Raw genomic sequence first — 24142 nt, 5'->3', positions numbered from 1 at the left:
AGGGAATGTAGAAAACTAACAAAAAAATTAGTTGCTACAAAGAAAATTCTAAGCAAAGCAGAAATGAGTGAAGTACACGCACCTCAAACTGCTTCCTCCGATGCAGGGCAGCTCACCTTGCAAGTAAATAAACCGTACATTTTAAGTTTAAGAACATAACAAGCACTAGACTTGGCAGAAAATGTTCTCTTCCGTGTCCAACATATTTAGAGCAATACAGGTGATTTCAACACATATTTTCTTCTTTCTTGTTTTAGATTAATACAGATACACTAATATCTGTACTTCTGGAGGTGCCAGCTTTTAACAAAGAAAAAGTGAGCATCTTCCTTACTCTTTTGTCAGCAGTCAAGACTGTAAGAACATTGCTATATCTTTCTAATAACTGGCACTGAGTCTTCTGCTGTGAGATCTAGATTTAGATCCATGTCACATGATCCTTTCACTTTATTTCCTTCTTGTTTCTCCAAAAGATAGCTCTCTTCTCCAGCTCCACCACAACACTTTAGACAGTCTTATTTCTCCAAGGAAATAGGGAAAGGGTTCATGTTAAGGAAAGAGTCTGCTCTTCTACATGGATTCCAAAACCTCATTTTGGCTAATAAGAAACCATAAGAATCCAATTCACTTTTCCATGCAACTTCCCAGACTGCAGAGAGTGAACATACCGTTTTTACCAAAATGGACCAACAAGACATTTCAGAAGACACCCTGAGACAGATTAAAGCACTCTTTACTTACACATATCTGTTCATATGTTGGTTTCCTATAAATGTAAGAACCTGAAACATTTTGTTACAAACAATTGTACATACTGACCAGAAAGAGCACCAGGCAACAGTAATGTAGAAAGTGAGGACACGTTCACAACTGTGAAGTAAGGCTTCCAAACTCAAAAAGCCTATGTGTTGCCAGGACTAAAGAAAAAGTGGTTATGATCAGGAGATATTTAGATATTTTTATCTGATCAATTACATCACTGCTAGAAGCTTGTTTGGGTACAAAGGCCGGGTGTTTTGCATAGAGCCTAAAAAGGGCTGCATGTTTGTGCCGTGTAGACACTCCTAGGAAAGACAGTACATTACACAAAAGGAAAGAGATGCTTCACTAAGAGGATACATTGTCTTCCCTCCTTTCCTTATTTTGATTCTAATTCAACAACTTCGTATATACAAAGTTCAAGTTCAATAACTGCCATGCTTTGTTTTGTAGTTTAATAGATAATATAAGTTCAGTCCACCAAAGACAGAGCCCCTGATTTAAACATATCCTACCTACAATCAGCATAAAAAAATAAACTCCACAAAAACTCAATGATGAGTAGCCTGCAAGGATCACCAGCAGAACTAAGGGTAAGTGTTTAAAATATGCTGCAGTTAAATCCTGATGAAGGAAGAAGATAGAACTGCTCTGCCCCTCCAAACCTACAAAAAAAGCTGAACTTGCAGGCAAGAGAACATGACAGCATTTATCTGTGAAAAATGAAAACTGGAAGACAAACAATCTAAGAAAGAGTGGCGATCTGTACATAACTTGGAGTTCAGAAGGACTCCTTTATGATTTTCCAGAAACTTCAGAGGCTGCTGAGGCTGCAGAGAACTACAATTCACAACCAAGGACAGCTTAACTTGGGAGCAAGGTAGCTGTTCCTCATTCATGTGCCCATCCATCTCCTGCTGGCTCTGAAAGGGTCTCTCCATTACAGGGACACCTCAGTGATTACTGGTAGTCGTTGCTTAACTAGCAGGCAGTCTAGCCTATTACTAAAATAAATGAACAAAAATACCCACTGTCAAACAAAAGGTCCTTCCAACCCACCACCCTGACTGACATGCCAACAGCAAACACCTCTAGAAGAGTGTAAGAACAGGGAAGCACATAGCTGTACCTGCCTAGTTATCTCTCCCTGCTTTCTGCAGCTCCAAGATGTCCAAGCCTGGTGACTTCTCAGTGGTCAGACACCCTTGATGGATTTATCTTCCAATAATTTATCTCATTTATTGAGTGAGATAAACTCCACACCCACAATATCCAGCGGCGATGAGTTCTCACTTTAACGTGCAGCACAAGTACTTCCTCATGTCTGTCCTGACACACTCTTATTCTGTCTGGCTCCTGGACTACAAGAAACAGCGAAGGGTCATTCCCTATTCACACTTACACTGAATTAATCAGTTTTACATATCTTTTTCACATACTGCTTCAGCTGTTTTTCTCCAGGCTAAAAACTCGTAGTCATTTTCTTATTCTTCTTCTTAAGAAAAACCATCACTGACTGACTATATGCTGGCTGACTTTTCCTCTATCAGTCTGGTGCTATAAGATGACCAAACTTCTGCTGTTCACCTGCAATCTCCCTGGTCATCCAGGTCTAATTTGCGGGCCCTTGATAGCTAGCATCGAATAGCTCTTCCACTGCACCCTGGTATTTAATTTGCTTGAATGTATATGGAAAATAAATAAGCATTACAAAGAAAACAGCAGCAAAGTTGCTAGAGTCCAGTGGAAGACAGGGCACACAAAACCACAGGACACTATAAATAGGGAGACTTGGTTGAGCAGGTTCAGGAACTGTCTCATTGCTCTTGAAAGAGTATGAGGACTTAACATTAGATAATACAGTAATTCCTAATTTTATAGCAGGAACATCACAAACTAGCTTCAACTCCAGATAAAAATTCAATCTAACACAAGAGATTAGACTAGCAAAAATCACTGACAGGGAAATTATAAATGGCATTCATATCTCTTTCGTCAGTTATCCCATATTTTCTAATCTTTAAGGCACAGACAGCACAAAAGCACTATTACCTTCACAAAGATATTAGGGCTTAAAAAGAATAGGCTTTGGAGGAAGTCTTGCACTAACAGTATCACCAAAACTGTACTGTGATGGCATAACAGGCACATAATCTCTCTGGCATCAGTGAGATTTTATAAATGTGGTTGTGATACCAGGTACCTACATTTACATTTTAGGACTTCCGAACCAGTACAGCAGGTGTTACATGAAAAATATCAGAAATTCCCAGGGAAGCAATAGCAGGGCCTTCAGAAAGTCCTTGGACAACCACATTCTTTCAATGACACAATGCTTTTCCCACCTCCCCATCCTACATATCTGTTACTTTTATACACATAGGTTTGTTCCGAAGTTTGGAAAAAACACCAACTTTTTATTTTAACTTTTTTATAACAAAAACATTTTTCTCTGCATATAGTTCTCAGACGCATCTCTCTGTATACATATATTCCAAAGGATGACAAGGCATATCTTTAAATGCATGAGCTTCCCAGAGCTGCTAGTTCATGAACCCAAGACATCAAAAATCTTCTAAAGTCAACTTTGACTCAGTTGCTGTGAAAGGTGCAATGGATCATACAGTGGAAAACCGGATGTAGCAATCTAAATTTGCCGTTATTTACATGACACGCTCTGAAATTTGCTGCTTTCTGGGCCACAAACATTGAGTCAGGATCTGTGACTGAGTTCCCAAGTAAGACCTATCTCCTCCTGCTTGCCACATTAGCTGGGGTCTCCTCATTCTACAGTGCTCACTACTCCACTCAAAGCAAAGCTGGAGGGACAGAGAGCAGGAAAAAGCCCATAACATAAGCCTATACCCTGTTTTCCCATCAAACTTCTGCCACCGGCAGAAATGAAACTGACTGGCTGCAGCTCACATTCAGAAAAGATATTATGCCTCCCAACTACATGAACAATTAAAAGTAGGTGTGTTCATTAAGCCCAGTTCCTTCTCCCACCCTTACAATATCCACATTAACAGGGACAGCAAAATCAACACAAAGCGGGATTTTTAATACTAAAAATTATTTCAATGTATTCTAACCAATAAAATAATTGATTAACAGAAAAAAAAAATAGAAGCTCTAATGTGAGAAGTTTGGACTTGATGATCTTGGAGGTCTTTTCCAACCTAAATGATTGTGTGATTCTGAGAACTGAAGCAAAAAGAGAAAAGCAGCAACAAGCAAAAGGAGGCAAGGAAACACAAGCTGAGACCTCAGAAGAGGTGCTGAAAAATAATTTATTTTTAGAAGACTTTATTATTATTGATACAAGGTCCTGAGCCTGGAAGCTGCTGGAGAACTCCTGAACCACCTCGTAGCAAAGAATAAACACACAAAAGAGACCCAAGGATAGCCTATCTTTTAAGAGGACAGCAAAAATTTAAAAAAATAAATCATCAGTTCATGCTACAAAAATCCTGTTTCATTCAAGGAAAACTATCCTTTGATGTGAATTCTGTGCTAAGGAAGGGAAGAATATTCTGCAAGGAATATTCTGAGCGAGAATCCGCCTACTAGCATGCCAGGATGACAGTGGAAGAACAGAGGTCAAACAAGCTGGAAAGAAAACATAAATTATATATTTACAAATTAATTTGATTCACAGAAGCCACGGGGCAGTCAACAAACTAGCCAGGGTGACAGAAAGTAAAGGTAACCCTATGGGAAAAAGAGGAGAGGAAATTAGTTGTAGAGAAGAGAGATCTGATAGAAGCAAGCAACCAAAAGAGGATCTGAGAAATCAATGGCCAAAAAGTTAGGGACAGCTGGAATTATAGATAATAAGAACATGGAATCCAGATAATAATATTCAACCATTCCGAGATGAAAGCAGTGAACATGGACAAAATATTCAATAAATTTCTTCCACATTTGTTATGAAAGCTCAGTTATATAGACAAAACAGTAAGAGAGTTCATATGAATTCAAGAAACAAAGCATGTAATTCAGTAATTATTAATTTATCAAACTACGTCATGTCAAATGAACTGTTCCGATATCTAATGTCAGTTTTGCAATAGTACCTCTATGAATAAACTTTTCAAAAGGTACACAGTCCCACATCACTTTGCCTAATGAATTCTAATACAATATCAACAAAGTATGCTGTGATCTGGGTCAATAATAGATCTGACAACATGATTGCAATGTCACTCAATAGATATATTTTTCATGGAGTTCTGCAAGAATCACCCTGGTCCTGCACAGCATTTTATTAATAACTTGGATGAAAATAAAAGTCTTTGAAAATACGAAGGATTTGAGGTGGGATGTAGAAGATTTGGAAGCAAAAGTTGTTAACATAATGAAGCAGAACTGTCTCTCACACTCAGTGCTGATAGAACATTGGAAAATACTGTAAAAAAAGACAATGCATGTTCTGAACAGAAAATACGTCACAAAATACAATCTTGGGAAGAACAAACTGTGACTGAAATGACAGTTTTATAAAATGAAAAGAAGCAAGACTTCGACGGGAGGCCTCATGCTGCCATCTAGAGGAGACTGGTCAGCAGTGGGTTTCAACCTCCTTTTGACAGACTATTTCCATTTACCAGCTAAGTCAAGAGGGGACTATTAAACTTAGATACACAAAGATATAATCGAATCCAATATCTCTGAGACAAAACCACAAGTCCCTTTAATAAACAGATATTTTGGATTTTCCTTCTTTTTCTCTCGCTTATATAAGTCTGTAAGAGAAAACAACCTAAAGACACTACTAGGAAAAACAGTCCTAAGAAGCTCTGTTCAAACTCCACAACTAAGTTTTGGTAAAAATTTTCCAAAGATACATGTATATTATGACACACAAAGCATTCAACGTATTACAGTGTAAAGGAAAACTGACTTCAGTGACAAGAAATTACAAGCATGGAGACCTTTCACAAAGCTTGAAAATTCAAGATTTCCGTTACTAGAGACTAAAGGTTATAACTCTTGGGCTTCACATATTTCACGGTTCACTCACTTTGTCTTCTTTACACATTCATTTGTCCTCAGTAAAAATAAATGGAAATGCATGTAGCAAATATTGCTAACAAAACCTTGCTACCTTTCACTGTAACTCAGGCTCTGCTTAAACTCCATTGAGCAGAACAACGCTGTCTGACATCAAAGCCTACAACTTAAATGAGAAAGCCAATCATCAGCTAATCTTTGCATTTGACTCAGTTTTACGTTGTTATACTTTAACTTCTACTCCATCAAATGCTTTACAGTTTTAACAGATGTTAGCACTGAAAGTAAAATAAGCTTGAAGAAGTATGTTAAAACAGGCTTAATGATTTGTTAATAAAAAAGCATTAGGCTATCCTAGGTTTGCAGTCAGAAAGATTCTAAAGGTTTATTACTACTTTTTGTTAACCACTGAAAGGAAGGTGAAAGACTTCTAAAATTTTTTGTGTTTTGTGTAGCCCAAGAGTAACTGCAACTAAGGTCTATGTTAGACCAAAATGAAACAGAAAAAAGTAAATATGTCAGTATGTACAGGTAGCATTAAACAACCCCACAGTACTCTTGAAATCCTCAAGGCTGGATCAGCCTGTTAACGACAGAGTGCTAAATGCAATGATGAAAGCAGTTCTTTCTTCAAAAAAGCCCAATAAAAACTGGCTGTTTTTCAAATGGGATAGAGGTCACCGTTAGTACTCAATGACATCACCTCCTGCCATGATCGAGTGTTAAGAAAAAAAACACAAAACAGTTATAGAAGCAGAAAACAGTATGAACACAAAGTGACAGGAGAATCCTACAAACAAGTGAAAGCTTCACTGCAGAGGCAGTGCATGAAGTTTGAGAGAAGTACTGCCACAAGTATTCTAAGGAATGGTTTTAGTATCTGAGTGTGAAATTAAGGAAAGTGATCTGACTTACATAAAGCAACAATAAGTCAGGAACAGAAGTCTACATGCCACTAGATAACACCAGAGTGACGCACAACCACTTGTTATTTCTGCTGTTTCCCCCATGCAGGTAGGCTACAAGTTGGAGATGTAAGCTCACTTTCTCATCCTGCTTCAGAAGATCACTAACTGTAACTGTCAGACACTTCCCAGATCTGCCAAAAAACTTTTCCAACTAAAAACGTACCACAACCACGTTTTAGTGGGAAGATTTGTGATGCAGTCAGTAACATCTGTGTACAGCACTTACATTCATCTAGTCCCAGCTGATAAGCCAAGTTCTGCAGGCCACGAACTTTTTCCATCAGATTAGCTGTAGTGAGGCTCCCCAACTCTAAGAAAAGAGAAAAGTGTACATTTTAGCCTTCTAGTGACAGTTCACCTGTTTAGTACTTCACAGAGCATTTTCAAGCCATACTTCTGACAAGATCTATTTCCAGTGAACAGCAGATGTTCCAAATTCAAGATGACTCCACCCCTAATTTTAACATACTGAAAAAGGCTCTGGTTCGTGCTCTAATAATCTGCCATTATTGCAAAGAATAACTTGACCCATATTTTGGAAGTTTCTGTAAGTTCACATTGCTATATGAACAAGGTACAAAAAAGTATGCAAAGAAACAGACTTATTTTACATCAATAACGCGACTTTAAGCACATTTCTTCCAGCAAGTCAAAGCTAATTTCGCTGTGTAACAGTGACACGTCACTGTGGTGTGATCACACACCACCATCTGGAATTCACATGAGAGGCAGAGCACACTCAAGGGTGTTTACTGCAAACTAACAGCTGCAACATGCAGCAAATCTACATGCTAGCTAGTCCTTCTGTAACTTGCCATACAGCCTTACCATTCCATTAGAGCTGTAGGATCTCTAAGGGAAGACACACATGTTGTGCACCTCTGAACAAGTCAATCAACAAGTAGAAGCTACTCACCAAGTGATCAGCTGAGCCCCTTTAAAAAATTCATGCCACTTCTCAAAATAAGGAGATGCTATACTTATGGAGCAATGAAAATGACGGAGGTAACTCAAATATATGAGACATTACACTGCTTGTTTTGAAATATCAGCCTGCCACTGACATCTGGATACTCTCTTGGAAATAACTGGTTTAATGAAAAATATGTATCATTAACAAGATAGAGACTCCTAAACTGGAAATTCTGCAAATGTGATAGCTAGAGATCTGAGGCCATGGGGCCACCTCCAGAACACTTAAAGAACAAACGTTTTAAGCCTCCTAAGTAAGTACTGAATTTCCATCTGCTTTGGCAACCTCACTTCCTGCTCACAATGTCCATACTCACCCTTCAACATATCAATATCATCGTTTTCTAATTCAGCCATCCACTTGGGAGGAGAACTTGTAATGGGCTGTTTCAGAAACAACAAAAGTTCATATTCAGACAAGCACATTTTTAGAATTATACAAAGAAGTCTGACCTTGTATTGAAAACTAGTTACACCGCCAGCAAAAATATGAGAATTCCGTATGCTCTGTAGAGATATTTTTATGCTTCATCTTGTTTTCTAGCTTTTCCTGGACATTTTGGAGTTAAAAATGGCATACTGGCATCCACAAGCCAAAATCAGTATGAAAAATAGGATTTTCTAAAGCTTAACCTTTTCCTTCTTCCAAATTGCTATTCTCATTCACAGTAAGCTGCACAAGGTATAAAAAAAGATATACATATACAAAAGGTACATTAAAAACAAGAGACTTATTCTAGCATTTACTGGAGTTATAACTGAGATACGGTTTACAGAACGAGGGCGTAAAGCCCGCAAAGAGAACCTGCAGATCTATCACCACATGGAAGGGGGTAACGCGAAAGGCAGAGCAGCGCTCACTCACGCTTTTGAAGGAGGCGGCGAACTCGGCAACCCCGGGCACTGGAAGAGAAAGCGGAGGACGGCGGGGGGTGAGCGCCTCTGCGGGGAACACCGCAACCCCGCCCGGCCCCGGCCCGGCCCAAGCAGCTGCCCCAGGAAGCCCCGGGCCGGGCCGAGCTGTGCCCACCCCGCCCCGAGCCGGCAGACTCAGGCCCGCCGGACTTACGTTGCTCAGGCCACAGGTCCGGGGAGGCGCGGTCCAGCTTCTCGAAGCTCAGCAGCGAGGCCTCCAGGTCGGCGCCTGCAAGACAAAGAGAAGGTGAGTGCCGGGCGGGGAGCAGCGCAGGGATAGCGCCGGAGCCCTCCCGCCTCACCGTCCGCGGGAGCCGCCATCGCGCCCGCCCCCCGTGACTCCCGCCGCCGCTCACGTGACACCACCGCCCTCCCGGCCGGTCCCGCGCTGGGGAGGAGCAACAGCCCCGCCCCCGGCCCCACGTGCCACTGTCGCCGCCGCCGAGGGGCGGGGCTGCCGGCCCGGCCCGGCCCGCTCAGGGGCGGCTCGGCCGCCTCCACCAATCCGCGGCCCGGCACGGGGGGCGGGGGACTCGAGGGGCGTGCCCGGAGGCCCTGCTGTCGGCGATTGGCTGCGAGCCGCGCGGGGGCGGAGCCTCGGCGGGGCGGGGCGGGGGGCGCCGCCGGGGGCCGCGGAGCAGCGACCCTGGGCCGGGATGGCGGCGGCGGCGGCGCGGGGAGTCTGGGGCGGGCGGCGTGGAGTGGCCCTCAGGGTGAGGCGGCCGCCCCCGGGGCCCGCGGCGGCTCCCGCGGCTCGTGGGGGCGCAGGGGGGTCGCGGCTCCGGGACCGCTTTGATTTGCTGGAAGAAATGTGCTTAAACTCACGTTATTGATGTAAAATAAGTCTGGCCCCGGGACCCCGGGCGGGGAGCAGCCGATGGGGGCGGGGGGGTGGGAGCTGACGGACGCACGGGAGCCCTGAGGTGGTCTGTGCTTCCCCTTCTGTCCAGCTGCCACGGAGAGCCGGTGCCCCCTGGACCAGCGCAGTCGCCGCCTCCTTCTCTTCCTCGGTGGTGAGTGCCCGTCCCGCGGATCGGGGCCGGCGGGGGAAGGGAGGCGCGGGAGAGCCCCGGGCGCTCGGGTCTGCCCTGCCAAGGCCGTTCGTGCCGGCTCGGCTCAGCTCGGCTCGGCGCAGCTCCCCAGCCATCCCCGCCCGGTGGCTCCGAGTGGGTATTTCTGGAACGTCGGAACTGCCCCCGCGCTCGACGAGAGGGACGGAAAAAAGTTCCATGAGCGGACTTCGGAGCTGAGCGATGCTCGCCGGGCAGCTCCCGCCGCGGGTCGCGGTGCGGCCGCCTAGGGAGTCACCTCCCGTTACTCCTGGTGGCTCTGGATTGGCCTCATGGCATCTGCGGCAGAGAGAGGATCTGGTTTCCTTGGGGCAGTATCGAACACCTTTAGTTGTTGTAGTGCCTTTTTAGTTCTGCTGTCCGTGGCTGCACACTCTCCAAACTCTGAATAGCTAAACCATGATTCCACAAATATTCTGCTTTACTGCCGTCCATATTCCCACAGCAGAGGCATTCTCTACATAAAGAAAAGGTGGTGATCTTATGGAAAAAGTGCAGTCAATATTAATTCAGCATTTCTTGGCTTGATTAAAATATTTTTGCGTTGTATGTGCAATCTTTTCGTTTAATGTGTATTAAGCTATTTGAAAAAAAACATAAATTCCATTGAACTGAAGCCCATGTGGGTCCTGTAGTACAGGAGCTTGTAGCTCTATTGCAGATACTCGGCACTTGGGCTACTGCAGTGATTGATAGCCATAGGAGTTTGTCATTCTTCAAACCAGCACTAGACCAGCACCTTGTCTTGACAGTCGGGAAACTCAGTCAAGAGAATCAGATTTCCTGTGCTTCCTTCCAGGTTCTAGAGGGTTTTGTGTTTTCATAGGCACAGCTTTCTGCCTCTGTTCCCCAAGTGTGATTCCAGCTACATAATCATCTGCAACTTTTTATTTTTATTTCTCTCCTAGTGTTGCCTCCCAAATCACTAGGTCTTGCTTATCCATTAACAAACTTATTTTACTTTTCTCATCCTAGCTTTCTTGTTCCAAGCTTTCTTAGTTTGTGCCCTCTCATTGCTGTTCACTTTTTTTCGTTTTCATCCACTTTTTGCTGTCATTAATTGTCCAACCAACATCATTAATATTCATGATTCTTCCTCTGATCTCTTTCCTTTGATCTCTTTCCCTTCATTACACGTTGGATAGCATCCCAGTCCTTATCTCCCTCTCATAATTCCACATCCTAATTTCTTCAGTTTCCTGTTATATTTGCATTTACATCCCAGTTCTGTTGCTCTGTCCCATTTCTGTTCTTCATATAGTAGACCCATTTCCCCTTCCTCTTATCTGTTCTCCCCAAGCCACAGTTTGTGTCATGATTAACGGGTTCTGGCTTTCTCCTACTTCTCTCTTTATCTCCCAGTATCAACTCCTGGTTTCTAGTTTATTAATTTATACAGTCCTAATCTGTTTTCCTGCATGATACAGTTTTGTTGCCTATCTAGTGCTAATTACAGCTTCTATGCCTGCTTTCCCTTCTTCTCTATGTTTACCTGAGCTTTCCCTTTGCCTGCTTCGCATCTGAGTTGGAAGGTTCTGTTTTCTGTGCTGCCTGCCAGGACAGTCACTGTGAACTCCACAGATGCAGGTTTCTTGCTCTTAGTTGCAAAACCAAGTGGGGAGTGGGAAAAGTCCGATTTTATGCTTGTAGCTACGAACTGGAAAGATGAACCTACTTAGTGGCTTGATGGAAAGGAAGCTCATAGTACAGTGTGCACTGGGTTCATGAAATTCTCACAAGGTGAATTATTAACTGTTTCTTCTGAACATTTATGACTTGCAGTTTTTCAGCTTCCGATTAAGTAGATTGAAATAATTCCAAACTTAAGCATAGCAATGTATTTTTTCTATAAATGCTTTTAGAAAGAATTTTGGCTGTTTTGGTGTAAAGTGAGAGAAAATGGGTCAGAGAGCAGTTAGCTGGGTCTTGCTGTAAAGACTGGATCTGGACTCTAGTGGTTTGCAGACCAGTAAATGATGAAGGCTTGCATGCAATATGGCACACTGGTACTTAGGCACCATGAGACAAAAATAACTCACTGTCCAGTGTTTTATCCTCCACAGCCAACAACCAAACTCTTCATTGATGGGAAGTTTATTGAGTCCAAAACTACTGAATGGATTGATATCCACAACCCCGTAAGTGAAATGGTCTCAGTCTCTATAATTGTAAGCACTGTGCAACACAGATCTGTGCCTCTCTTCAAGGACGTAGTGAAAGGGGAGAGTACATACATTTCTTGAGAAAGATTTAGGCTTGGAGTTTAAGATGGATTATTGCTTCTCAGTTTCCTTTTCCCATGAAATGTCAGTCTCAGAAAAGTTACTACCTCCTTTACCTCCCCTGTGTAGTAAGCCCCTGATCTCCAGAAAGGAAACTTAAACTCTGCTTACATATTTTTATTTCTCGTAGAAAGGCTTTGTGATCAATATGTCAAATTTCTGAAGGGTGTCTTTCACCCTGTATGTGAAATCAGCTGGGTGTAATTTGATGCCAACTGAACGTGAAGTCCTGATAGAGACAGATATCACTCTCAGACCAAGGTGAAAAATCCTGATAACTGAAGCTCCTCTCCTTTCAGAGTTTCTGCCTCTGAGCCACAATAATCACAGAGAATTTAGAAGTTGGATGCTATGCAGTGCAAAATAATCTTGGACTAGTAGCACTTGTACTTGTCTAAGTACTACACCAAAGACAAATGGAAATGAGGTTGCACTCGGAATTCTGACCTTTCTGACCCCTCTAGTAAGCATTTGGACAGCAGTTTCTAAATTTTTTCTCAGTAAAGCTCTATTTTGATTTGCTTTGTGGAAGTGATCAGAGCAGCAAGCGATGTTCCTGTATCTCATTTGGTCTCTATGTGGCAACCAATGTTCTTATTTAATTTTCTTTCTCTTGTTTGCAGTAGTTTTTCTCTTAGTGATATACCTGAAGTTTTTGTCGTGTCAAAGCAGATTTAGTTTTTAAGAGAACATTAGATGGAGGTTAAACTACTAATGTCAAGCTTTTAAAGTTAAAATACTGTAGAACTAAGGTTGCTTGTAAAAATATTACTTTGGCTAAGGGGTGTAGGTAAGCTAACATCAATGCCAATTACACAGTTATGTACTGCTTTTCCCAAAGGAACAGTGCCTCATTTAATGTGCAAGAGACACAGCAGATGAGCCAAGGTGACGCAGAGGGTTAAGACCACAGTTTACAGAAACTTTTGCCTTATACTCTCTAGAAGCTTCAAGGTAGACAAGTCACTTCAACTCCAACTTGGAAATGAACACTGCATTTGCAGTTTTCTGGGTGCCTAATTTGAGATGCAGGTTTTCAGAACTACTCCAGTTGTAGCCCAGGCCTTTTGTATGCACCAAGGAAAGAGTCTCTTTTGTGCTCTCCCGTCAGAAGTACAGCTCCTTCTAGAAGAAGGATAGTAGGTGTGTGCTGGGAAATGACTGCTGAATGGTTGGCAGGGACAGATGGGAAAAGTTGAATTTTGATGCAATTTGGTTTTTCTTTCAGGCCACAAATGAAGTGGTGGGCCGTGTACCAAAAGCCACAGCAAATGAGATGGAAGCAGCTGTGGCTTCTTGCAAAAAGGCTTTTTGGAGCTGGTCAGAAACATCTGTTTTGAGCCGTCAGCAAATCTTTCTGCGTTATCAACAACTGATCAAAGACAATCTGGTGAGACACCATGGCTGTGTGTGATGGCTGTCCCTGAATGCATTGCAGCTGACTTTAGGAATTAAATTGAAAGACTTGGGATTTACAGAGTTCTTGCCATGATTGAGGAGCCAACTGAGACACTGGCAAGAGGTGCATCAAATGGGGACAGAGAGGCAATGCTTTTTACTGAATATTATCCTGCATTTGTCCCTTTACCAAGAGACCAAAAATGGAGAATGTGCCAGTTGATGAAGACAAGTATGTTAGTGTGTCTTTGGGTTTTCCAGATTGCTTTTTTGGTGTGTTTGTGGTGTGATACCTGAAAGCATTAGAGTATAAGCCAACCCATGGTTGATTCTTTTTTTAAATGTCACCTGTGTGGGTCATTGGCTTCTTGTCTACAAGGAGCAAATCAGTCAGTATAGGTTTCTCTGTGTTCTGCTCAGTCTGCTCATTGTGCGGTTCAACTGTCTATTCAGCTGTCTTATCCCTGCACTCTATTTCATGGGTGGGCACTTTTCTAACCTTCATAAACTTTGTGTGTTCCATTTTCAGAAAGAAATTTCCAAACTCATCACCTTTGAGCAAGGGAAGACCCTGGCTGATGCTGAGGGAGATGTGTTCCGAGGGCTTCGTAAGCAGCTGGCTCCTCCTGTTAAAAAAAGGGCTTTGAAAACCCATAGGAAGGGATGAGGTCACCTGAGTAACTGGTTCCTCTGGGAATCTGTGCATGTTGCTTCCTTTATAGCCCTCCTATTGAAAGAAAAGGGGCAATTGTAACTCTAAGCTGAAAAGTTTCCTTAGATAGAGTATCAAGTCACTTCCAAGTGGTTAGATCCTTACTTTTTCTAGGAGTCACCACAAATTACTAAAAAGGGATAAAAGCTTCTTGCTTGTGCCCAGATATCTAAGTTTGAGTCTCGGATGGTACAATAATACTGTACCTGTGCATCTTGTACCGGGGCTGTTGTGTCTGTGCTCCTATCACAATGGCATATAATGCACTCCAGAGAGAATCCATTCATAATTTGCTCATAGAGCTTGGCAGATCAAAGGGATTTTCTGGAGCACAATGAGGGATAAGTTGTGGGAGAAGAGGGTGGAAGAAAGAGGTGGGTCAAGGCAGTGGTGAAAAAGGGGTTTGGGGACTAACTGTTAACAGATCATCCAGTGGCATATTGCCCTTTCTGCTGCAGAGGTGGTTGAACATGCTTGCAGTGTGACATCCCTCATACTTGGAGAGACCATGCCCTCCATCACTAAAGACATGGACACTTACACCTACCGTCTGCCTCTGGGCGTGTGTGCTGGAATCGCACCGTTCAATTTCCCAGCCATGATTCCTCTTTGGATGTTCCCCATGGCTATGGTTTGTGGGAACACCTTCTTGATGAAACCATCTGAGCGTGTACCAGGAGCACTCATGTTCCTTGCCAAGCTCTTTCAGGATGCTGGTGCCCCCGATGGGACCCTGAATATTATCCATGGACAACATGAAGGTAATAATGGCCCTTCCTGAGAGATGGCTGGAGTGTATAAGTGTTGTGGTGTATGCTCAGTGGGAGGTACCAGTTGGAGAATCTGAGACTGCTGCTGTTGGATGGGTTTGGACAGATGCTTCAGTTCTATTAATGGAGGTGAGTGGGAGATTCTCTGCCGCCTTGAACCAGATCTTCCAGGTGGACAAAATTTCGGGATTGGGTGTCAGAGTTCCCAAGGCATTTAAGTGCTCAACTTCTATTTAGCAACCTAAGCTCCAACTGAAATAAGTACATAAATCATCTTGGTTTTCCAAGGCAGCCTAAGCAAGAATTAAATTCCTCACTAAATATACAGTGGATGCCAGTATTCTGGCTCCTAACATGTTATTTTTTTACAACACACCAGTAGTTTCAGGGCACAATGATACAAATAGACAGCAGTAATTTCATTTTGGCATTGCTCAGACATGTTGGGAGATGCTCAAAGCATGAAGAGATGTCAGAGAGCCAGGAGTATGAAGACAGGGACAGGAGTACATGTGCTAAGATGGTGGAGAGATGCATAGACAGGCTTCGGGGGAACTCAGATGTAGGAAACAAAAATGCAGGAATTTTGGTAAGAAGAAAGATGATACATAGATTTAGCACTCTTGGGATGGGAACAGAGGGAAGCATTTGTGCACCACAGTTATAATGTATTATTTCCTGTTTGAAGCTGTGAATTTCATTTGTGACCATCCGGATATCAGAGCAATCAGCTTTGTGGGATCTAATCAGGCTGGCGAGTACATCTATGAGAGAGGATCCCGGAATGGCAAGAGAGTCCAGGCCAACATGGTAATGCTTCTGAACAGAGCACACTTCAGCACATAGACTGCCTTTGTTTTCTGTGAATGAGACAGACTACACTACTCAGCAGCAGAAGCTGACTTCGCTGCTGATAGTTAAGTGATGAGGCCGCCCTTCTTGCCAGCCTGTTGGTAGCAGAGTCATGGCTACTATATGAAGCCCTTGCCAGAGGGCTAGAGAAGAAGCAGGCTGGGGTGGTTAATAATGGGAGACTCTGTGTGTTGTGTTTCAGGGAGCCAAGAACCATGGTGTGGTGATGCCTGATGCCAACAAAGAGAACACCTTGAACCAGCTGGTTGGAGCTGCTTTTGGAGCAGCTGGCCAACGCTGCATGGCCCTGTCTACAGCAATTCTAGTGGGAGAAGCTCAGAAATGGTTGCCAGAGCTTGTGGACAGAGCCAAAAATCTACGTGTAAATGCAGGTACGGACTGTGATAAATTCTTACAAGGTACTTCACTTCTGTACAACTGTAGCTTCTTAGGCCAGCTTATCTACCATACCGTGGTGTGACCCTTGGAGCTATTGGCACTGTAGGTTTGATGTGTAGGGGTAGGAGCTAGCAGATTGTCTGGATTGGGAAATGCAGCCCTAGACTTGGAGTTAGGAATATGTATTCAGCTTGCCAGTGGGACTGTGATGCCATGTTTACAGGATCAGTCTTGTTTTAACTGGAGATTTGAGGTTACATCCTGCGTTTAACTCAAACATACCATTTTTACAGCGTCCTCATTTCAAGATCCTTCCGATTTGTAGTCAGCTTACGATAAAAAAAATGGAAACAAGTACTTTGGAAAAGATAGACTGCTATTCATTTTAGGAGAATTACCTTTTGTTTATATTCAATAAAGTCCTGCAGAAGGGCAGAAGTTTCCTTTCTGAGAAGAATCTATTGTTGAATTTTGACTTCCTGGTGATCTAAAATTGTGTTTATGACTTCTCTTATTTGTTGATTATGAGAGCTGCAGACTATTACTCCTGGTCATCACTATCTCAAATCTTTATTCCGTGGTTCACACTCATCAGGATTTTCAGATTTTTCCTGCCAATGTAGTTATCTCCCTGGTGCCTATGAAGAGAAAGCTGCTAGAATTAAAACTTGGTGTCTCTGCCTCTTTACAGGAGACCAGCCTGGAGCAGACCTAGGGCCTCTAATCAGTCCCCAAGCTAAGGAACGGGTTTGCCATATAATTGAGAAAGGAGTAAAAGAAGGTGCCAGCCTTCTCCTGGATGGACGTAATGTCAGAGTGAAGGGTTATGAAAATGGCAATTTTGTTGGGCCAACAATCCTTGCCAAAGTCAAGGTAAGATGACCAAAACCAGTGCTTGATAGTGTATATTGCAGGGTCAGCTGAGAAATGGGTTACCCAAACCAGTCAGTAATCAATAATTACCAGGTGGAAAACCTATAAATGGTTCGACCTTCCCTGACACAGTGCCAGTGAAGTACTCACTGTAATGCTGCTGGAGGTGATAAAAGAATTCACAGTAGTGCAACATACTCTGAATGAGGTTAATGATCTTAACTGAACAGACTGCAGCCAATTAAAAGAAGAAATGGGCAGCTGGTACTGTGTTAAACTAAATGTCCATCAAGCATAGTGTACTATTTGTAGTAATGGCCAGCAGCAAGTGCCTAAGGAAGAATATGATGAACAGCCAAACTCGCAATTTTCCATCCTCCGTTACACATTCTCGCAGTTTGCAATTTAAGGACTTGCAGAAACAAATATTTGCAGAAATATTCATGAGAATGATACAGGATGAGGTAGGAAATCTCTTTGTTGTTGAATACATTCAAAACTTCTTTGAGTTGGCCTCTCAATATAATATGTGGTGTGCAAGAGATGGACAATACCATGGGAAAATATAAGTAGGATATTGGTACACATCCACGTTAGTTTCCATACCTACATTCATTCTTTTATGTTTATGCAATTAGCTGGTATGATTTCCTTAATATTCAAGTATTCAGTTCCTTGTGGGCCTTTTGGTGAAGGTTTCTTTTTACAGAAACCCAATATTGATCATTCTGCTATTGTACTTTGTATTCTTAGGATTTTATTGATTTTATGCTATTATATAATTCAGACTTCTGATCTGACTCAGAATTTTCTTGCCTCATTTTCAACGAATGTCTTAAAGTACTTCACTTTCCTGCCATGTGTCATAAATATCATTAGATATTCAAAAGTAAAAGCTTCACAGGTATTTTGTGAAAGTTTTCTTATACTGTTTCTATACTGTTCAATAATATGATAAGCCAGGTAAAACTTGCAGCTTATCAAATGAATGTTTTGTAGTCTGACATATTAGCTATTAGTAATCAAAGTACTCTCCAGATAGCATTGTGTGGGGTTTTTTTGTCAGATGTTGCTAACTGTCAGACATAAATCCTGGATACTGAGTGAGAAAGGACAGCAGGTTCTAGTCACTTTGTCAACAAGAGTTGAAGTAAACTATTCTGAATTAATCCTAGTCTTAATCAGCCTTGGTCAGAGGAGACCTATAAGGTCTCCTCCTAGGTTAGGCAGGCAGTAAAAGCAGAAAGCACTCGGGAGACGAAAAGTGGTGCCTTCTTTAGTGGACTAGATAGAGGACAGGACATGGAAAAGGGTAAAAAGACAAGGAGGACTGAAGCATGGCTTGTGGCAATGCAGTATGATCAGTAAGCCTAGGAATATCCTTAGCATTAACAGCATGTGTGTTTCTTATATTCTATTTACCGGGATATTTTTATTATATCCTTTATACAAGCTGTTTTTTCTGCTGTTTGTCTTGGCAGCCAAACATGACTTGTTACAAGGAGGAAATCTTTGGGCCTGTCTTAGTGGTTATGGAAGCAGACACTTTGGATGATGCCATTGAGATGGTGAACAATAACCCCTATGGAAATGGAACTGCTATCTTCACCACGAATGGAGCCACAGCTCGGAAGTATTCTCATTTAGTAGATGTGGGGCAGGTATGTTCCAGCTAGAATTGTTGCTTTTAGCACTCACTATTTTACAGTGGGTAAAATAGCTGTAGTGACTAATCACTGCCCTCTCAGCCAGCCTCAGATTTAAGGAAACAAAATGCAGGAGCTTTTGGAGAGTGCTCTGCAGTCTGCTACTTCTTGTGACTAATATGGCAGCTTTCCTTTGGTTTAGGTGGGTGTCAATGTTCCAATCCCAGTACCTCTGCCCATGTTCTCTTTCACTGGCTCTCGTGCTTCTTTCAGAGGGGACACCAATTTCTATGGCAAACAGGTAAGTTACTGATTCAGAGAACTCTAGTGGGTTGAGTTGTGATAAATCATATTATAAATGGAAATGGGGAGACGGTCATCAGACCTCATTAGTGAGGAGACTTTGGAAACGTTTCAACCAGGAAACTGAAAACCAGCCAGTGATCACAGCCACCATAATGCATGTTACAGTAATAGATTGCTCTTTTTCTTTTCCCTGTACTGTAAAAATGCAAGTTGTCTTTTAGGAGATTGGAGAAGAGAGCAAGAACTAGCAAGTTTTCTCACAGAACCAGAATCTTTGGGAAACTAGTAAAAAGAACAGGCTGACAAGAATTGTTCTCACAGAGGAAAACTCAGCCCTGTGTAGAAAAAGCAAAAGCTGTTTGGTACACCACTGGTGTGGACCTGAAGAATTCATAAGGCCAAACATCTGATCTGTGGGTCTCTCCTTTCTTCCAGGGAGTGCAGTTCTATACACAGCTGAAAACTATCATTTCTCAATGGAAAGAGGAAGATGCCACCGTTGCCAAGCCTGCTGTCGTTATGCCAACTATGGGAAACTAAATCAGCCTTTGCAGATGCTGTTCCTGGTGCCCTTCTCCTATGCTGCAATTTCCAGCTTTGTCCTGACTGTCATCATTTACTTGGGAATCAGTAGAAAGCTCTTTTCTCAAGGATCTCTGTTTCTGTGCAGATTAGGCAGGTTCATGTAACTTATGGTCTGGGTTTTCTGTTGCTGTCAGTGGTTTTTTGGCTAGCTGAACTAATTTTTTTTCCTACAACCCATCACAGACTAAACAACCTTATCTAACTGAAAGAGCAGCTAGCGAGATTGGTCTTAATTTGTGTTTCTTTCCAGACCCTGTGAACTTGAACATTATTCTGGTTTTCACTTTAATATCTTTACCCTTAGTGACTCAGTCCTGGCTACATCTTGTAGCAGTTTTACTTACCTCTTTATCTTACATGTTAAGATTCTGAGTTCACCTTACTCAAAGATGAGTAGTCATTTTGAGTGACTTAACTGGGACACTTTGGGTGTCTCATAGAAGTGACTTTACATATATGAAGACAGCAAGTCGTCAGTCATCTGTTGAGCAGTTTACAAAACACTTGGGAAACAGCTTTGTAAGGATTTTTCAGGAAAGCATATTTGATTGCATGTCTGAGGATGAAAGAAATTTCTGTATGGTACAGTGACCTTCACTGTGCCTCTGACAGCTTGAAAACTTCTGTTCCTGTTGTGTCTGTGGCCTGTGTGCTCCAGCTTGCTGGCAATTCCATTATACCTGAAAGTTGTTTGGTGCCTTTTTACTGTGCTAACAGATATAAGCCTACACATCCTGTAACATCATGAAACTGTGGAAGCAGAAACATAACCATGTATATGTATCTTTGTGTAACAGCATCATGTGGGTCAGGGTGGAATGGAGAGTAAGTAAACAGGTCAGTAGGAAAAACTACTTTTAATTGCAAAGCAGCCAGGCCTGTTCTGATGGTTTCCTTTCCTCACTGTAGCTGTATTTCTTTTGTTTATTGACTCCTTGTCACATTTGCTCAAACACAGTCATGTTCTCTTGGGACTGCAGGTTCTCCTTACTAGAGAAGAGTAAGGTTTGGTATATACACCCTGTTTTTAAGAATCTGTGCATTTGGAGCTGGAGAACCTATATTTTTATTCCTGGTTCCTCAAAGATGATGCAGCCATGAGGGATCTGCAGGAAACTTATTCAAGCACCCATGGAAAAAAGTATTATTCTAATGATTGCAACTGTTACTTGTTCTAATTAAACAATCCGAACGTGAACAATTTGTATCCTTCCTTCTGGTAAAGATGCTTTGTAACTGACGGTTCTATATCGGTGCAATTGCTGTACATTCTCTAATGTTTGTATCTTGTTTTTTTTCCTCTGCTATACACTAGAGGGAAATTCTCACCTTGCAATTTGATTACGAATTAAAAATATGCTAATATATTTCTACAGAATACGATTGTTCCTTCGTAAGACCTTATAGAGGTGTGATGTTGGTTTTATTCCCCTATTTGCAGAGGATGATCTGCAACTCCTGTAACCCAAGTATACATCTTCCTTTTACAGTATTTCAAGGACCTCGTTACCAATTTCCTCACACGGCATTTCAAGGAATGCTTTGTTTCTGTTTCCACATACACATCATTTGATCATAGAAGTTCTTAAGCTTCATGTAAATGGCTGTATTAAAAACTGAAAATACATCTTCATCAAGTTATAGCAACTCTTTTATATACAGAGTTCTAACCACTAGTCCAAATCCTAGTGCTTTGTGCAGGGTCTTGCAAGCTCCTGGCTTGGGAAAGAATAAGATCTTTAAGAAGGAAGAAAATAAGTACATTTCAGATGGATTTTCAAACAAGTAGTCAAAGCAGCAGTGCAGCAGTGTCTTAGTTTAACAAGATTACAACTTAAAAATTAAGATACTTCAGATGGAAGTGTGCAAAAGGAAAAGAAACAGCTTTTTATTAACAAAATCTGAATAAACAACAAATGGTGCAATCAAAAACTTTCAGAAGAAACAAAACAAAGTCCCAATTCCCCAGGCAGGGGGGGGAGAAATCCATGGCAACCCGGGGAGGGGGGCAGAAATGCAAGACTGTAGCTGTTCGCAGCCAGGTGCGCTCGGAGTCAGAAATGGAGTCCTTTTCCCCACGGGCAGTCTTGAACAGCAGAATACCTCGCTCTGAGATGGGTCGGTCTTTCTCTCTCGGGGTCGTTCTCCGCGAGGTGTCCCGTGGGGAAAGAAAACTTCCTCTCAGGAAAAGAGAACGAGGCGGCCAAAAACCAAACTCCTGCTCTGTCCGGTCCCAGACCAAACGCCAAAAGCCCCCGAACAAGGGACTCCCCTGCTGTCCCTGCGCCCACCGTGCTTTCCCGCGACACCTCCCCCTCTCCCCACTCCTGCGCTGCCCTGCAGGTGCGCCTCCGCTCTGCCCACACCCCCTCCCCGACTCCCCCCATCCCGGAAGAAATGGGGGGGGGGGGGAAGAAAATTCCAACATCTCTTTTCGAACCTACGACAAGCAGACAGGGGATCTAGAATTCACAACCTTCCTTAGAAGCTAACTTCCGAAGTGAAAAGTGCATACGAGTTGCTTGTTGCTGGCTGTTGTTCATGCAGAGTGTACACCTTCCTTACTTGGTCTATGGTGTTAACATCTGAATATGTGGAAGGATCACTGCAGAAAATGATGAATCTGATAATGTGGCCTGATGTGTAATGAATATTGGGTTGGGAGAAGTATTTTCTATGTTGCAAAGTTAAAACAGTTTAGGTAAATCACATTAAGACACTGTCATTCATCCATGCACCCGGGAAAGGAATACTAATTAACACCCTCTAATATTGTCTAAGTCCTTCACTTTCAAAACACCTTAATTTTCTTCCTATGACTTTTCTGTTGTCCTATTAAAACCCATTATATCTGTCCTTTAGAAATTCTAAAATCCATATTCTCCTGTAACAAAAGCAGTCTATTATCAAGGTTACCTGCTCCCTGAAGAATTGCAGGACTATCCCTGCACTTTCTCCAGATATCTTCTAAATACCTGGATGATATTTTCATTTGTGTGCAACCATCTTTTCTAATTATCTGCATTTTAAACAGCACTTTTTAAACCAATAGTTTAAAATAATTATATTAGAAATACAAGTCTTGTATGTTCCTTCTTTAATTAATCAACTGCCTTTTTAGAATAAGCTGCAGATGCTGACAGATCATGTTGTACCTGCCTCATTTCACTGCTGTTACTGCTTCCCACCCATCTGTTTATTCTCCTTTTTTACTTCAACATTCGTAAAAATAAGCTAAAAAATGTATCTTCTACCTTATACAAAAGTATAAGCTAGATATAAAGTATTTCATTAGTTATTTCATTAACTATTAAAATACAATTTTATAGTCGACCCTTTGAATCCTATTAAAAATTGTTTCTTGTCTAGAAGGCACTGCAGTCGGGATTTTCAAAGCTATTTAATACTCTTAAGTCCAAAAATTTTGTTAAAATAGTTTAACCACTTTTGAGAATTGGGCCCTGTTAATTTCTATTTCTGAGGGCTTTTCTTCCTGTCTGTGCCAAAAAAAAGGGCTCCAATTCACTTCCATTTCCATTTCAGGAAGTGACAGCCTGCTTCTCCAAAGGAAGTGTCTCACATCTTTTCATATAAATGCCTTCAGGGGTCCTGCTTATGAACTTTGATAATTTGATGTCTGAATATTACATTTTGGCTTGTGTGCTTGATTGCCTCACATCTGACCAGGTGGCATGCCAGAACCCCGCCCTACTTATTCCTCCGGGGTAAGTTGACATTGGTTGCCCTGGAGTGTTATAATTAGCAACACAGTTGTATCTGAGCTGCTATCTGAAAATCAGGCATATGAAGCTTCATCCTGGTCCATTCTCTCTGATTCTATACTGAATGCATCATCAGCTGCATAGATTTTGCCTTTTAATGATCTCCTGATTCACATGTTACAGAGCATCTATGACGAACCTTTCCACTCAGTCCCCTCATTTAAGATATTCTAGGCTAGTTTCTTCACTCAGTCTAATTTCTAGTAGTTGCTGCAGTTTTTTGATCTCCACCGTGCTTGGCTGGTGCTGTTTTCCGAGTCTCTCTCATAGATTCTCTGGTCCTGTGCCATATGGCCATTTCCAGCTTTTCCACTTTACACCGCAGATGCCCGGTCTAGGCTTCTTTTTCATTGCGTTCTGAGTAGAATTTGGCTCCGTTTTCTCTAAAACTTCCTCCAAGTAGCCAAACCCGGCGGATTAGCCCTCAGTTTTGTCTTTTTTTCGAGCTGAACAAGCGCTTCAGCCTCTTCGAGTACATCACATGCTGAAGCCCCCGCTCTCAATTCGCTCTCCCTTGTACCGACAGGGGACAAACCGGGACGCTGTGTTCCAGCGGCAGGGAGTCGGCGGGCAGGCAGGGAAGGCACGAGGACAGCGGCTCGTCCCGGCAGCCTGTCGCACCGCCGGGAGGCGCTGCTGCCTCACGGCCCCGGCGGGACGGGCGCTGCCCGCGGGGAGCTCACGCCGTCCCGCCCTCATCCGCCGGCGGCGGAAGTACCGGGACTCGCCGCCAGGAGCCGCGCCGCCGATGGCCGCGCGCCGGGGAGCTGGATCCGGAGTCCGGTGGGGAGTGGCGTCCGTTCCCGTGGGGACCGGCGCGCTCCCGCCACGCGCAACTCC

General features: G+C 42.7%; 2 protein-coding genes across 4 annotated transcripts in view; one reads left to right on the top strand and one right to left on the bottom strand.

The window, feature by feature from the left end:
• The window catches only part of LIN52 (lin-52 DREAM MuvB core complex component), a 41334-nt gene extending 32366 nt beyond the window's left edge, over nt 1–8968 (bottom strand). For both annotated transcript variants that reach the window (XM_027720068.2, XM_027720070.2), the window contains exons 1-5: nt 8930–8968; nt 8782–8856; nt 8578–8615; nt 8030–8096; nt 6967–7050 (exon numbers count right to left, since the gene is read on the bottom strand). In XM_027720068.2, the coding sequence (XP_027575869.1) occupies nt 6967–7050; nt 8030–8096; nt 8578–8615; nt 8782–8856; nt 8930–8948 (283 nt within the window). In that variant the 5' untranslated portion in view covers nt 8949–8968. The remainder of the gene's footprint in view (nt 1–6966; nt 7051–8029; nt 8097–8577; nt 8616–8781; nt 8857–8929) is intronic.
• A 298-nt stretch (nt 8969–9266) lies between these two features.
• ALDH6A1 (aldehyde dehydrogenase 6 family member A1) lies at nt 9267–20898 on the top strand. Of its 2 annotated transcripts, XM_027720059.2 has the most exons (12): nt 9267–9340; nt 9578–9640; nt 11761–11835; nt 13208–13369; nt 13907–13985; nt 14548–14850; nt 15548–15669; nt 15914–16103; nt 16802–16983; nt 18465–18644; nt 18832–18930; nt 19371–20898. In XM_027720059.2, the coding sequence occupies exons 1-12, from the start codon at nt 9284–9286 to the stop codon at nt 19473–19475; spliced, it is 1617 nt and encodes a 538-aa protein (XP_027575860.1). In that variant the 5' UTR covers nt 9267–9283; the 3' UTR covers nt 19476–20898. The 2 variants fall into 2 exon arrangements, with proteins under 2 accessions (XP_027575860.1, XP_039245632.1); XM_039389698.1 differs by lacking the exons at nt 9267–9340; nt 9578–9640 and adding an exon at nt 12279–12442 and having other exon boundaries at nt 11760–11835.
• The last annotated feature ends 3244 nt before the right edge of the window (nt 20899–24142 follow it).

The sequence above is a fragment of the Pipra filicauda genome, unplaced genomic scaffold (genome assembly GCF_003945595.2).
Source record: "Pipra filicauda isolate LSUMZ 115617 unplaced genomic scaffold, ASM394559v2 scaffold75_size2874737_pilon, whole genome shotgun sequence".
Taxonomy (NCBI): Eukaryota; Metazoa; Chordata; class Aves; order Passeriformes; family Pipridae; genus Pipra; species Pipra filicauda.
Note: the sequence above shows the minus strand (reverse complement) of the source record. Positions and strands in the feature narration are given on the sequence as shown.